This window comes from Rhinatrema bivittatum, chromosome 4 (genome assembly GCF_901001135.1).
Source record: "Rhinatrema bivittatum chromosome 4, aRhiBiv1.1, whole genome shotgun sequence".
Lineage (NCBI taxonomy): Eukaryota > Metazoa > Chordata > Amphibia > Gymnophiona > Rhinatrematidae > Rhinatrema > Rhinatrema bivittatum.
The window spans coordinates 354463294-354478283 of NC_042618.1; the positions used below are offsets into that span (position 1 = coordinate 354463294).

The window sequence follows — 14990 nt, forward strand, 5'->3', positions numbered from 1 at the left end:
GTTCTCTTAGTGCCCTCAGATTTATCTCATCGCCTTATGTACTTTAAGTTTTCTATAGCTCCTTATAAACACACTTTCCCTGTACGTACCCGGATCAGTCCAGACCATGGGTTGAGCCTCCTTTCCAGCAGGTGGAGATAGACCAAAACTGAAAGGGTATCCTATATCAGGACAGAGCCTACCTGTAGCCCTTCAGTATTTGTCTGTCTCCAGCAGGTGGAACAGCTCACCCTGTGGTTCCTTGTTAACTTCAGCTTGTCCCTTTTGGGCATTCTTTCCTTCTGTGTGTCTATCGTGTTTGGATCATGCAAGTATTTCTGACTTACTAATTTAAAAAAAAAAAAGAAACAGTTTTTCTCTTGATTTGTGTGAACTCTGTGGATCCTTTACAGGAGACTGTCCCTGTCTCCTTACTCTGTGGGGGCCTAGGGGGCTTGGCCCCTTGTTTTATATAGCCTAGGCTCCCTAGGATCCATTGATTCTGTAGCTGCTGACAGGGACCGTTTTTGTTCCTTCTTTGGAGTTAAAAAAAAAAAAAAAAAAAAGGATTTCATATAAGAGGAGCCTCTGACAGGATCAGGTGCAAGCTCCTGCCTTCCCTTTTTACTTTTGCAGCTCGAGAGAGAGAATTGTGAGCATGCACAGTTCATTCTGTGCCTCTGCTCCCTCAGCACCGGCAGCTCAGTTCTTTTTCAGTGCTGCCCCTCCCCCACTTAGCAGCCATGCCAAGATCTCCTCTGTGTTTAGCTTGTGGGGATTCCTCGGTCCAGCTTTCGCGGGAAGGGCTCGGTTCTCGCTGCCTACCGGGTGGGGAAGGTTCCTCCGAGTCCCCGATGCCCTCAGGGACCCAGGCCAGGTCCCCAAAGCGATTACCCCCGCCGTTCCCGGGCCGTCAAACCACGGGAATGGCGGCCATTTTGGGCTTTTTCTCCACTTTCTTTCTCAGAGCTCCCTGAAGCTCCGGACCCAATTTTTCGGTGTCCCCCCCCCCGATTTGAGCCCCGCTCACTCCCCTCTTCCAGATCCAGACCCCCCCCCCCAAAACCCCCCCCGGGGGTGTTAGGACCCGTTTTTCCACTGAATTTGTGCTTTTGCTGCAAAAATCCTACTCAGCAAGTTTGCAGGAGAAAGCGGCCCCCCCTCCGGCTCCCCATCCGGCTAAGGTCCCTCAGCTCTCTGTCCCTCCCTCCCTTGCGGCTCCTGACGGGCAGGGGGCGACCCAGATCCGTGTGGTTCAGGGGGTCCGTCCCCCCCTTTGTCTCCACCAGCTCCTACGGCCCCCCGCCTGCCCAGGATCCAGACCAGGACCCAGATTCGGCTGACCCCCCCCACCCCAGATGGGGATGACCCCCGGGTCCTCCGTCTTTTCTGAGGGAGGAATTTGAGCCTCTTCTCCCTTTCATCTCCCAGGAATTGGGGATTGACTTTCCCCCAGTGGATGAGTTTTCGGCAGCAATGCCAGCTTCTTCAGATCCAGTCCTAGCGGGACTTAGGGGCCTGCCGTGCTCCTTTCCCTTCCATCCCATGCACAAATTAATGCTCCTCAGGGAATGGCAGGCCCCCGAGGTGGGCCTCCGGGTTGGGAGGGCCATGGAAAAGCTTTATCCCCTCCTGGAGGTGTGATTAGAGTTATTGAAAATGCCTAAGGAGGATTCTTCTATTACGGTGGTCACTAAGCATACCACCTTTCCGGTCATGGGGGCTACGGCCTGGAGGGATGTCCAAGAGCGTAAGCTGGAATTCCATCTCAAGCGCATTTTTGAAATCCTGGCCTTGGGTGTTCGGGCGTCCATCTGCAGCAGTCTCATGCAGCGGGCAAGCCTTAGGTGGGTCCAACAATTACTCAACACCCAAGACCTCCCGTCTGCAGAGGCAGAGCAGGCTGACAGGTTGGAAGGCGCCATAGCTTATGGTGCGGATGCCCTATACAACTTGTTCCGGGTGCAGGCGAAGGTGATGGTTTCGGCAGTCTCAGCGAGACTGCTCCTCTGGCTCCAACACTAGGCGGCTGATTCGTCTTCTAAGGCATAGCTGGGAACTCTCCCCTTAAAGGGTAAGTTGCTCTTTGGTGAAGATCTGGACTAGCTGAGGACCGCCCGAAACAGGCTAGATCCTTCTACCCTACTCGTACCCGCTTCCGGGGCCAACGCCGATATAACCCAAGAGCAAGGGGCGCTTTCTCTAGGGGAAATTCTTCTAGGGCCCAGTCTTGGCCCCAGTCCTTTCGAGGCCATCGGCCCTTTCGAGATGCCGCTACCCACCATCCTGCGCCCAGGCCCACCTCCCAATGAGAATCTGCCGGCCCATCCCTCCGTTCCCAACTTAGGTGGTCGATTGTCCCTGTTCGTGGAGGAATGGGCCAAGATTACGTCGGACCAGTGGGTCCTCGAAACAATAGACAAAAACTACGCTTTAGATTTTGCTCGCGACATCCCGCAGGCCGCGGTGACCCAGACTCTTCTCAGACTCCAGAGGCTGGGCACCATCTGCCCGGTTCCGGTGGCGGAGCGCGGCACTGGCCAATACTCCATCTACTTCATGGTCCCGAAGAAGGACGACTCCTTCCGTCCCATCCTGGATCTCAAGAGGGTCAACTGGGCCCTCAAGGTGCCCCATTTCCAGATGGAAACCCTTCGGGCGGTGATAGCGGCGGTGCATCCCAGGGAATTCTTGGACTCACTCCATCTGACAGAGGCCTACCTGCATATACCGATCCATCCCGAACATCAGAGGTTCCTCCAGTTCCACATCTTGGGTCAGCACTTCCAGTTCAGGGCTCTACCCTTTGATCTCGCCATGGCACCACGCACGTTTACCAAGGTGATGGTGGTGGTGGCAGCAGCCCTTCGGAAGGACGGGATGCTGGTTCACCCGTACTTGGACGATTGGTTAATCCGGGCCAAGTCGGAGACCCTGTGCCGCCAGGCGGTGGACCGAGTACTTGCTCTTCTCTCGTCCCTGGGATGGATCATCAATTTTTCCAAGAGCAATCTCCACCCGACCCAGGTCTTGGAGTTCCTGGGGGCTCGCTATGACACCCGCGTCGGCAAGGTTTTTCTACCGGACTCGAGAGCTTTCAAGTTGATGGATCAGCTCCAGAGTTTCCTCTCCATGCCTCTCAACGGCTTGGGATTATCTGCAGGTCCTGGGGACCATGGCTTCCACGATCGACCTGGTCCCCTGGGCGTTTCCACATATGCGACCATTTCAGAGAGCTTTGCTGGCCCGTTGGCAGCCGGTATCGGAACAGTTTCAGATGCAGCTCTCGCTTTCAGACTCTACCATCAGCGAATTACAATGGTGGCTTTCTCTCAAGCACCTCCTCTGTGGAATGTCCCTTCGGACCCCGCAGTGGATGGTAGTCACAACGGATGCCAGCCTGTCCAGTTGGGGAGCGGTTTGCCAGTCTCAGACCACGCAGGGGCACTGATCCCCAACCCAGTCTCGCTGGCACATCAACCGCCTGGAGACCCGGGCGGTTCATCTAGTACTCAAGGAATTTCTCCCACTAATTTGACGACGGGCGGTCCAGGTGCTCTCGGACAATTCTACCACCATGGCGAACATCAATCGCCAAGGGGGCACCAGGAGTTGACTGGTGGCCCTCGAAGCAAATCGCCTTCTCATGTGGGCAGAGCGGCACCTGGACTGCCTTGTGGCCTCCCACATAGCAGGCAACGAGAATGTGCAAGCCGACTTCTTGAGTTGTCAGCGTCTGGACCCAGGCGAGTGGGAGTTGTCCGACGATGCCATGGCTCTAATTATCAACAGGTGGGGTCCCCCGCACCTGGACTTGATGGCAACTCTGAACAATGCCAAGGCTCCCCAGTTCTTCAGCCGCTGGCAGGAACAATGCTCAGAAGGGGTGGATGCCCTAGCCCTTCCGTGGCCGCGCAACGTTTTGCTGTACATGTTTCCTCCGTGGCCCCTCATAGGGGAAGTGCTCAGATGGATAGAGCTTCACAGAGGTCCGGTCATTCTCTTAGCTCCCGAGTGGCCTCGCAGACCGTGGTTCGCGGATCTAGTCAACCTGGCGTCGGACGGTCCTCTTCGCCTAGGCCATCTTCGATACATTCTCCGTCAAGGTCCCGTATTTTTCGACCAGGCGGATCGCTTCTGTCTTGCGGCTTGGCTTTTGAACGGCGAAGACTAAGGCGGAGGGGATATGCTGAGGACGTCATCTCTGCTATTTTGCGGGCCCGCAGAACTTCTACTTCCCTTACCTATGTCCGGGTCTGGAAGGTTTTCGAGCTGGCCTGCGTGGAAGCGGGCGTTACGACACGTTCGGCCCCAGTCTCGCTAGTCCTCTCGTTCCTCCAGCGGGGTCTCTCTAAGGGTCTCTCCTTTGGCTCACTCCGTGTTCAGGTGTCTGCCCTCAGTTCTCTCTTGGGAAGCCTCGACGGCTACGCAGTTGTGTCTCATCCGGATATTGCCCATTTTCTCAAAGGGGTCAAACATTTGAAGCCACCATTGCGTCCTACTTGTCCCTCATGGAGTTTGAATTTGGTCCTTCAGGTGCTCTGTCAGGCTCCTTTTGAGCCCCTTCGCCGTTCCACCCTCAAGGATTTGACACTCAAGACGGTATTTCTGGTTTCTATTTGCTCCGCCAGACGGGTGTCTGAGATCCAAGCGTTGTCTTGCCGCGAGCCCTTCTTACGTTTCTCGGATTCCGGGGTCTCTCTTAAGATGGTCCCGTCATTCTTACCGAAGGTCATGTCTTCATTTCATGTCAGTCGGTCGAGCTCCCCGCGTTCTCTTCTGTGGACATTGCAAGCCTGGGCGGGGATGATCTACGCCGTCTGGATGTGAAACGCGTTCTCATGCATTATCTTGAGGTAATGACTTTCGAGTGTTAGATCACCTTTTTGTCTTATGGAGTGGCCCCAACCGGGGCAAACAGGCCTCTAAGACTATGACATCTCGCTGGTTGAAGGAAGCGATCTCGTCAGCTTACATCAGTCAGGGACGTCCGGTCCCGGAGGGCCTTAAGGCCCATTCCCTGTGTTCTCAGGCTGCTTCCTGGGCGGAGAGCCAGTCGGTCTCCCCGCAGGAGATATGCAGGGCAGCTACTTGGAAGTCTCTGCATACTTTTGCTCGACATTACCGTCTTGATATTCAGGCGCCCGTTTTTGGTTCCTTTGGGCGGCAGATACTTCGAGCAGGCCTGTCAAGGTCCCACTCTGTCTAGGAAAGCTTTGGTACATCCCATGGTCTGGACTGATCCGGGTACGTACAGGGAAAGGAAAATTAGTTCTTACCTGTTAATTTTCGCTCCTGTAGTACCACGGATCAGTCCAGATGCCCTTCCCTTTCTATCTTCCTGTCCGCTCGAAGATCCTTATTCTATGTTCCTTCATGGGAGGCACCGGAAGCATCCAAGTGATGATTGTGGGCATTCATGCAAGAGTGTCCATGCATGGAGTTCATTCATTCATCCACTGTTTTCTCTTGTTCAAAATTTTCAAAGTTCTTTTGTTGTTTGCTCGAGTTCTTCTGTTACTTGCTTGTTCCATGGTGTTTATCGTCTCTGCTTTGACAATGGTTATACTGAAGGGCTACAGAGTAGGCTCTGTCCTCATATAGGATACCCTTTCAGTTTTGGTCTGTCTCCACCTGCTGGAAAGGAGGCTCAACCCATGGTCTGGACTGATCCGTGGTACTACAGGAACGAAAATTAACAGGTAAGAACTAATTTTCCTTTTCTGACATTCATTTGAGGTTTACCCCAGTTCCAGTCTTACTCATGTTCATTTTATATTGTCCTGCTCCAGATCGCTTCACAGTTAGCATTGAACAGAAATACTTGTTGAGCGATTTCACTTTTTCCTCATCAGCCTCTGCATATTCCTCCCCTTCGCTTCTGTGTCTCACAGTGCCACTTTTGTACTTTCTTCTAGCATTAATGTATCTAAAAAATGTTTTGTCCCCTATTTTACTATATTTGCTATTTTTTTCTTCCATTTGAATTTTTGCATTCATGACTATTTTCCCAGCTTCTCTTAGCTTTACCAGATATTATTACCTGTCTTCTTTCTGTGACCTCTTATAGTTTTGGAACTCTAACCTTTTCTCCTTTACCTTTTCAGCTACTTCTTTAGAAAACCATAGCAACCTCATTTTTCTCTTTTTTTTATTTACTTTCCTAACAAAAAAGGTTTGTTGCCCTTATAATATCTCCTTTTAGTTGTGCACACTTCTCTTCTACTTCCCCTAGATATTCCCAAACAGCTAACGACTCCTTGAGGTACACCTCCATTTTAACAAAGTTAGTTTTCCTTAAGTCTAGGTCCTTCACCTTTGAATGACCCTTTATCTCCTGTGCTCTAATACTGAACTTATTATGATCCAGCGATTAGTTTGTCATGTCATTTCTAATCTAATTTTCATCACAGAAGGTAACCTTAATAATTTAACTTGCGAGTTACACAATAAACGGCCAGGTTGATATAAAATCAATTGGGTAGTCAAATATGAAGGATAACCTAAGTGAATTTCTTTAAAAGCCCACACAACGTATTTTAAGAGTTCCCTGATAAGACTGCAGGCAATCAGGGATATCTAGGAGCAGAGCACCATAGACCTCAAAACGGAGAGCTGCAGTAATTGGTTTTGGAAAGTTAAATTTTCTTCTCAAGGCACAGCAGAGAATTATTGAATCACAGGGAAGCATGCTAACATTGCAGATTTTGAATTGGCTGAGTGGGGATATGATAGAGGTCTATAAAATAATGAGAGGACTAGAAAAGGTAAATGTGAATCGGTTAATTACTTTTTCAGATAAAATTTCTAGAGGGTACTCCAAAAATTAACAAGTAGTACATTTGGAACAAATCAGAAAACATTTTTTTTACTCAATCTACAATTAAACTCTGGAATTCGTTGCCGGAGGATGTAGTTAGGTCAGTTAGTGTAGTTGGGTTTACAAAAAGATTTGGATAAGTTCCTGGAGGAGAAGTCCATAAACTGCTATTAGTCAAGTTGATTTAGGGAATAGCCACTGCTATTTCTGGTGTCAGTAGCTTGGGATCTACTTAGTGTTTGGTACTTGCCAGGTACTTGTAGCCTGGATTGGCCATTGTTGGAAACAGGATGCTGGGTTTGATGGACCCTTGGTCTGACCCAGTATGGCAATTTCTTATGTTCTTATGCACTGAGAGATGACCTTTAAGTCATTTCTTTCCAAAAAGGTGGAAAAACTGGAAGATATATTAAGTGGGAGTTTGGGGAGTAATTTCTTATCTTTAGGGAAAACATAGCGGAAAATGCAAAGTAACTCATTGAGGGGGGTCTACCAGTTTAACAAGGCCAGAGGCTGACTTTGCTGGATGGTACCATCATGAACTCACTTATTTCAGGAGAGACAAAGAATGTCAGATAAACTGGAAGATACCAGTCTGCGGTTGAAGGATGAGATGGATTTGTACAAGAAGATGATGGACAAACTGAGGCAGAATCGACAACATTTTCAAAAGGAGAAAGAAGCTACTCAGGAGGTCAGTGCCTTTGAAGCAACATTTTGGGGAGAAAGGGTACATTTTCCTTACTGGGCATAGGCATCTAATATTCTTTTTACAGAGTTAAGTCTTCTATAATATTTTCCAGGCAGCGTACACATGGACGAAGTGTAGCCAGCCCCCTTCGGATTTCTCATTGTTGATTTATCTAGCTAGCCTGAGAAATAAGCAATTTGTTAGATTTCACAAGTTGCACTGTTGTTACATACAATGACTCTAGTGGCTGCAGACTGGAAACATTTGGTAGGTTACAGACTTCCGGTCATGGGTTTTGATTTCTGTGGGTCTTTCCCCTATGAAGAAAGACTGAAGAGGTTAGGGCTGTTCAGCTTGGAGAAGAGACGGCTGAGGGGGGGATATGATAGAGGTCTTTAAGATCATGAGAGGTCTTCATCGAGTATATGTGAATCGGTTATTTATACTTTCAAATAATAGAAGGACTAGGGGGCATTCCATGAAGTTAGCAAATAGCACATTTATGACTAATCAGAGAAAATTCTTTTTCACTCAACACACAATTAAGCTTGGAATTTGTTGCCAGAGGATGTGGTTAGTGCAGTTAGTGTATCTGGGTTCAAAAAAGGTTTGGATAAGTTCTTGGAGGAGAAGTCCATTAGCTACTATTAATCAAGTTTACTGCTATTAATTGCATCAGTAGCATGGGATCTTCTTAGTGTTTGGGTAATTGCCAAGTTCTTATGACCTGGTTTGGCTTCTGTTGGAAACAGGATGCTGGGCTTCATGGACCCTTGGTCTGACCCAGCATGGCAATTTCTTATGTTCTTAGTCAGTGTGTTTCCCAATAATAGTGCAATAATGTTGGACAAGTAAAACACTCACCCAACCTTTTAATTCACCCAGGATCATTCACTGACCATATCCCTTCACTTTAGGATTCAGGCAGTACTTTTCTCCTCCCTGTCCTATAGATAAATGCAGCTTCCTGGTAGAATGTAGGGTTCTAAAGCCAGGAGACGGCAGGGTTGAATGTCATCCTGTCATTTACTATATGTGTGCTTTGAACCAAGTTTCTTCTCTACACCACTTTCCTTAGTGTTTTGTTTCTTTCACCTATCTGCAACATGGGTGCTACAACACATACTACAACTTTTGTAAAATTCTTTAGTATACAGTTGATATAAAGGTATGATAAAATAAAAGCATCTTCTTTACCTTGCTGCCTTTCTCCATGTGTAGCTCTGTACAGAAAAGTTTTAATACTATAACTTTATTAGCAAATAAAATCAAGGTTTTTTTTATATATATATATATATATATATAGCTTCTTCCACCAAGGGAAAGAGGGTAGGGATTTTACTTCAAGTACTTTCTGGTTCCAAAGAAAACAGGGGGCACTCCGGCTCATTCTAAATCTAAGGGCCTTGAGCAAAAGAGAAAAATTCAAGATGGTTTCGCAGGGTGCCTTAATTCCCTTTCTACAAAACAGGAACTGGATATGCTCTCTCAAGGATGCTTACACCCACATAGAGATATTTTTAGGTCAAAGAAAATATCTCAGATTCGTAGTAAAAGATAGTCACTTCCGGTATTGTATTGTGCCTTGTGGCCTAGTGACAGCTATGCATGTCTTTACCAATTATGTTGTCATGATGGGTGCGCATCTACGTAGTCTGGGAATGCATGTGCTCCCTTACTTAGTTGATTGGTTGGTCGAGAGCACATATCAGGCAAGTGCCATAGAATCAATGTGCAGAACCATCCAGTGTTGGAGTGGCTAGGATTCATCATAAATCATCCCAAATTCCATTTGATCCTGTCATCAGTTGGAGTTTATAGAAGCTCTGCTAAATACGACTCTAGACAAAAGCCTTCCTTTCACATCAGAGGGTTATCACATTGATATCCACATCTCTGTAGAACCTTTTAGTTGTCCGATCCATGCACGACCTGCTTCAGTTGAAGCCTCCAACGTAGTGCTGACCCAGCTGATGAAAGCTCCTTTGTGCCATTGCACTCCTGTAACCTGAAGCACCTGACCAGGAAGGGCCTGTTTTGGGTGATGGTGACTTCAGCCCGCAGAATCAGTGAGCGTCAGGCAGTAGTAACTCTGAGGTAAATATTCAAAATTAAATGTTTATGTAAATTAGCAGGATAAAACTTGCCTTTGCTGACTAAGCTTACCTATTTATGTTATGCTTGTACCTGACTTGAATTTTGCTTTAATTTTTATGTAACACAATTTAATGTTATCTGTCAGACTATGTACGTGAAATTGTAATCCACCGAGATTTTCAGATCAGAATAGAAATCGGCCAAATAAATAAATATTAAAATGTTAAAAAAACATCAAATCAAGTTTGATCTTATTAAGTCAATGTGGATTTCTAACACCAATATATTTTAGCTCTGAATCTTCACAGAAATGGAATAATCAGGAGGTTTTATTAATTAACTTGAGTTTTGCATGATGGCACATGTTCTGTCCCATTTCTTGGTAGCTTATCGAGGACTTACGAAAGGAACTGGAACATTTGCAACTGTACAAGTTAGACTGTGAAAGACCTGGGCGAGGAAGAAGTTCATGCTCCAGCGTGAGTGAGTTTAATGCGAGGACAAGAGAAGTGGAACTTGAGCAAGAGAGTAAACGACTGAAGCTGGTAAGGGATCCTTTTTTTTTTTTTGATGTACCCATAATCCATTTAAGGTTCTTTGATGGGACCAGGCTTGGGTCCCTATAAAAAAGGCTAATAAAGTAATGATACATTGTACAATCATAGTCTAAAATGGACGGGCTTTTAGCACAGGCACTAAAATATAGAGTCTTGTATCATTCAATTTGATAGGTGCTTTAAAATTGAATGAAATATGTCCGCTACTCCTGGCTCTCACCACAGCGTTGTGGCCCCCAAGAGACATAAATTTGAGTCTTGTGTTTGATGGAGCTGGAGTTGAGACCACCACAGAGGTGCCACTCTCAAGCCCAGGGAGGAAAAGTGGATGTTTGTTGCCAACAGAGTGCTGTGGAGGGACAAATCTCAGAGGAAATTTCCTTCCAGTCCTCTCAGATGGCAAGGATGTATCAGGGGGAGGGGAGGGGGGATGAATAAAGAAGGAAGAACACGGTGTTAAATAGGAATTAAACAAATAGAATTATGCATATCAACCAAATAGAGAGCGGTGCACTGTGCTTAACAATACAAACAGTGTTACCCAGGAGGAACATCTGGTTTAAATAACATGACAAGCATTAATGGAGGATCATTAGAATAAATTGAGTGATTTACACTAAATGATGTTTCATTAACTGTACACTCCTACTTGCTGTTAACTTATTTGCACCATTAGGTCAAGTCTGTTTAACCTTTAGCTGTCTCCTTGTATACACAGTACAAATTATATGGAATAAAAACAGAATAGATATGGTTCTGTCTATCATAAGCCTAACTTTAATGAATGACTGCTGGTACGGTGGGAAGAAAGGGTGGAGCTGATGCAGATCAAAGAGAGACAGAACATATAGAACTGGAGATTAATTGGGAGCACATCTGTTACGGTTGTGGACCCTTGAGCCGGAGTGAGCGGTGATGACCACCGAGGGATTGCCCCCAATGGAACTCGTCTACGGGAGGTGGAACTGGAGAAGAGAAGTACTCACACGGAATGGTTCCAAGAGATCAGGTGGGATGGCCCTCCAAGGAGCGGATAGCCTATGAACGCGGGAGAGTCCCCGAGGAGCGGGTACTCAGAGCGTTCACCCAGTGTGACAGGAACCAGAAACCAAAGCTCCACGAAGAAGCGGAATGGAGTCCAGGCAGAAGATCCGGGGCAGGTAGCAAAGAAGCGGAACAGAGTCACAGGCCAAGGGTCAGGACGGGCAGCAGATGATCAGAGACGAGAAGACAAGCCGAGGTCAAACCTGGAGATGAAGCCGAGGACTGGATACAGGAACGGAGGCAGGTACTGGATCAGGGCAGGAACTCGGCGACAAGGCAAGGCAGGAATCTGAAGGCAAGGCAAGAAGGACAGCCAAACTGCAACAGAGAAGATCTGTTGCAAAAGCAATCTTCTGCAGCAGCTGTAGGGTTTAAATACCCCTCTAAAGGATGATATCATCCGGGGACGGGCTTGGCTTTTCCTGCCACTGTCCCTTTAAGGGGCGGGGCCTCCCGCATGCGCCTAGGGAGAGCATCGCTGGGAGGAGGAAGACGGCATTGTCGGCCATGTGGTGGGCCATGGGGAGGCCTGCCGCAGTGCGGAACGCACCGCGCAGCGCTGCGGCGAGAAGGACCCGAGGAGCAGGTGGGGGGGTCAGCCGGGGGTTACCGCGGCCGAGAGTCGCAACAACATCTGAGGAAGAGGTTGGCAGGAAACTGTATTTGTTAAGGTTAAAGAAAAAAAATTACAAGATACATGAGACAACTGAACATCGTATGATGGGTATGTACCAGCCTAACAACTGCTCTGGAATCAGAGAGCCAACACCTTTTTATCATGAAACCATTATCTTACTGGACCATTGTGGTTAGCGCTTGCCCATTGGTGCTCCATGTTTGTTTCTCACCAAACTGAGTACTCCCCATTCTCTAATCAGGTATCTCAGTAATTAAATTTGCATTTGCAACCCTTAAACAGCAGATGTCTAAAGGTTGTTCTTCAGTAAAACAGCAAAAATTGTTCAGTTTTGGCCCTGGTTCTTTGTCCTATTGAAAGCAATGGAATGTTGTTGATTAAATAGGAATAAACTTTGATATATCTACTTTAAGATATATCTTAAAAACTGTTATTGGGGGCTGTTGACGTCACCGGACAATATGGCCGCTTAACTCTGAGCTCCCTCATCCACTGTGCAATATATTGATTGCATCGCCGTCCATCCATCCCTAAAAAGGCTGTATTTGGCTGGAGTTAATAGTCCAAACACCCGACGATGACTTCTAAAAAAAAAAAAAAAAGGGCAGAACTTTAAACAGTTTTCTTATACCAAAACGGCACCGGAGGAGGAAGAGCATGGCGGGCCGACAGACACAGAGAGACCTGACGTGTCCGATAAAGACTCTGGCATAACATCTGGTCCCACTTTAACACCACAAATAGATTTACCAGCGAGAGAAGATTTTCGCCAGTGGTTTGGAGAAATCCAAAAAGAAATGAAAGAAAATAAGCGTGAGGTAATTGAAATGATCTCTGACATGTGAGAAGAAATGGCGGACATATGCCGGAGAGTCAACGAGTGCGACATATGCTTGGAGGCCCAATCAGAGAAAATAAATAGGCTACAATCGATAAGTGACAATGGAATAGGAGGCAATGTCCTTTTGTGGATTGAAAGTTGGTTAAAAGACAGGAAACAGAGAGTAGGATTAAATGGTCAGTTTTCACAGTGGAAAAAGGTAAACAGTGGAGTGCCTCAGGGATCTGCACTTGGACCGGTGCTTTTTAATATATTTATAAATGATCTTGACAGGGGTGCAGTGAGTGAGGTGATCAGATTTGTGAATGACACAAAATTATGCAGAGTAGTTAACTCTCGAGTGGATTGTGATGAATTGCAGGAGGACCTTGTGAAACTGGAAGATTGGGCTTCCAAATGGCAGATGAGATTTAATGTGGACAAGTGCAAAGTGATGTATGTAGGGAAAAATAACCCTTGCTGTAGTTACACAATGTTAAGTTCTATCTTAGAAGTTACCACCCAGGAAAGAGATCTAGGAGTCATATTGGATAATACATTGAAATCGTCAGCCCAGTGTGCTGTGGCGATCAAAAAAACAAACAGAATGTTAGGAATTATTAAGAAGGGAATGGAAAATAAAACAGAGGATGTCATAATTTTTATTTAATTTATTTATTTATTTATTTAAAGTCTTTTCTATACCGTCACTAAAATATATACCATCGCAACGGTTTACATGTAGGCACATAAGTAATGTTGGAGTAAGCGTACTATAGTACATTCTAACAGGTGCCATTAAGTTTCGGTTACATTAAATCATCAAAATACGCATAAATGTTTAGTGATGTAGGTTCTGGCCAGGTGTACCTGGAAGGTACTTTATAGATAAAAAAAAATCTCATTTCCTGTGTTTTATTATTACGTTCGTTGTGTGCTAAATTTGTTGAAATATTGTAATGCACATTTTTTGAGAATAGTGCTGTGTGCCGGCGCTCTTCTGTTTATTCCAGTATATTTTCTATTCTCCGGTCTCTTTATAAAAGGCTTGTTTAAAAAGCCATGTCTTTAGACTTCTCTTGAATGTTTTGGGGTCTCTCAGTAATCTGGTCTCTAAAGGCATTGTGTTTCAGAGTGTGGGTCCTGCTAAAGATAATGCCCTTTCTCTTTCCTGGGTTAGTCATGATGTCTTGACTGAGGGAATGGTTAAGAGAGCTTTGTTTGCTGAACGAGGGTTCCTGTGTGGGACATGTACCCGTAGTACAGTGTTTATCCAGTCCGCTTTTTCATCATGTATTAGTTTATGTATGGTACATAGTGCTTTGTATTTTATCCTTTGTTCTATGGGTAGCCAGTGAAGTTCGGCCAGAGTTTGTTATGGTCTCTTCTTCTTTTTCCAGTTAGTATTCTAGCTGCTGTGTTTTGTAGTGGTCTTATTGTTGTATTTGGGAGTCCTAGTAAAAGTGCATTACAGTAATTGGTACTGGCGAAAACTAGTGCCTGAAGCACTGTTCTGAAATCTGCAGGAGTTAGTAGCGGTTTAAGTTTTCTGAGGATCATGAGTTTAGCGTAGCCTTCTTTTATTCTTAGCGGTATGTGTTGTTTTAGATTAATTTCGGGGTCCATTATTATTCCAAGGTTCCGTACTTTTTTCACTAGTTCTATTTTCTGGTTGTTTTTGAGTATTATTGGGGTTTGAATGATTTCGATATTTTTTCTAAGTGTGGAAATTCCATTTTTTCAATATTAATCACGAGTTCCATTTGGTTTAATAGTTGTTTTATGATGTCTAGGTACATGTTAGCTAGGTTTAATGTTTTTTCTATTTGTGTCGTCGTTTGGTAGAATTAATTGAATATCATCTGCATAATGCCTCTGTATCGCTCCATGGTAAGACCGCACCTTGAATACTGTGTGCAGTTCTGGTCACCGCATCCCAAAAAGGATATCGCTGCACTGGAGAAAGTGCAGAGAAGGGTGACTAAAATGATAAGGTGCATGGAATGGCTGCCCTGTGAGGAAAGGCTAAAGAAGTTAGGGCTGTTCAGTTTGGAGAAGAGACGACTGAGGGGAGATATGAAAGAGGTCTACAAAATCATGAAAGGACTTGAACAAGTTAATGTAAATCGGTTGTTTACTCTCTCAGATAATCGAAGAACCAGGGGTACTCCATGAAATTAGCAAGTAGCTCATTTAAAACAAATCAAAGAAAATTATTTTTCACTCAGCGCAGTTAAGCTCTGGAATTCCTTGCCAGAGGATGAAGTTACAGCAGTTAGTGTAACTGGGTTTAAAAAAGGTTTGGGTAGGTTCCTAGAGGATAAATCCATAAATTGCTATGACAG

At 45.8% G+C, this 14990-nt stretch overlaps 1 protein-coding gene across 1 annotated transcript in view; it reads left to right on the forward strand.

The window, feature by feature from the left end:
• Positions 1 to 14990, forward strand: part of RAB11FIP4 (RAB11 family interacting protein 4) — a 351994-nt gene that overhangs the window by 328892 nt on the left and 8112 nt on the right. Inside the window, exons 13-14 of the mRNA XM_029600704.1 lie at positions 7356 to 7493; positions 9974 to 10132. Coding sequence (XP_029456564.1) covers positions 7356 to 7493; positions 9974 to 10132 — 297 coding nt within the window. The remainder of the gene's footprint in view (positions 1 to 7355; positions 7494 to 9973; positions 10133 to 14990) is intronic.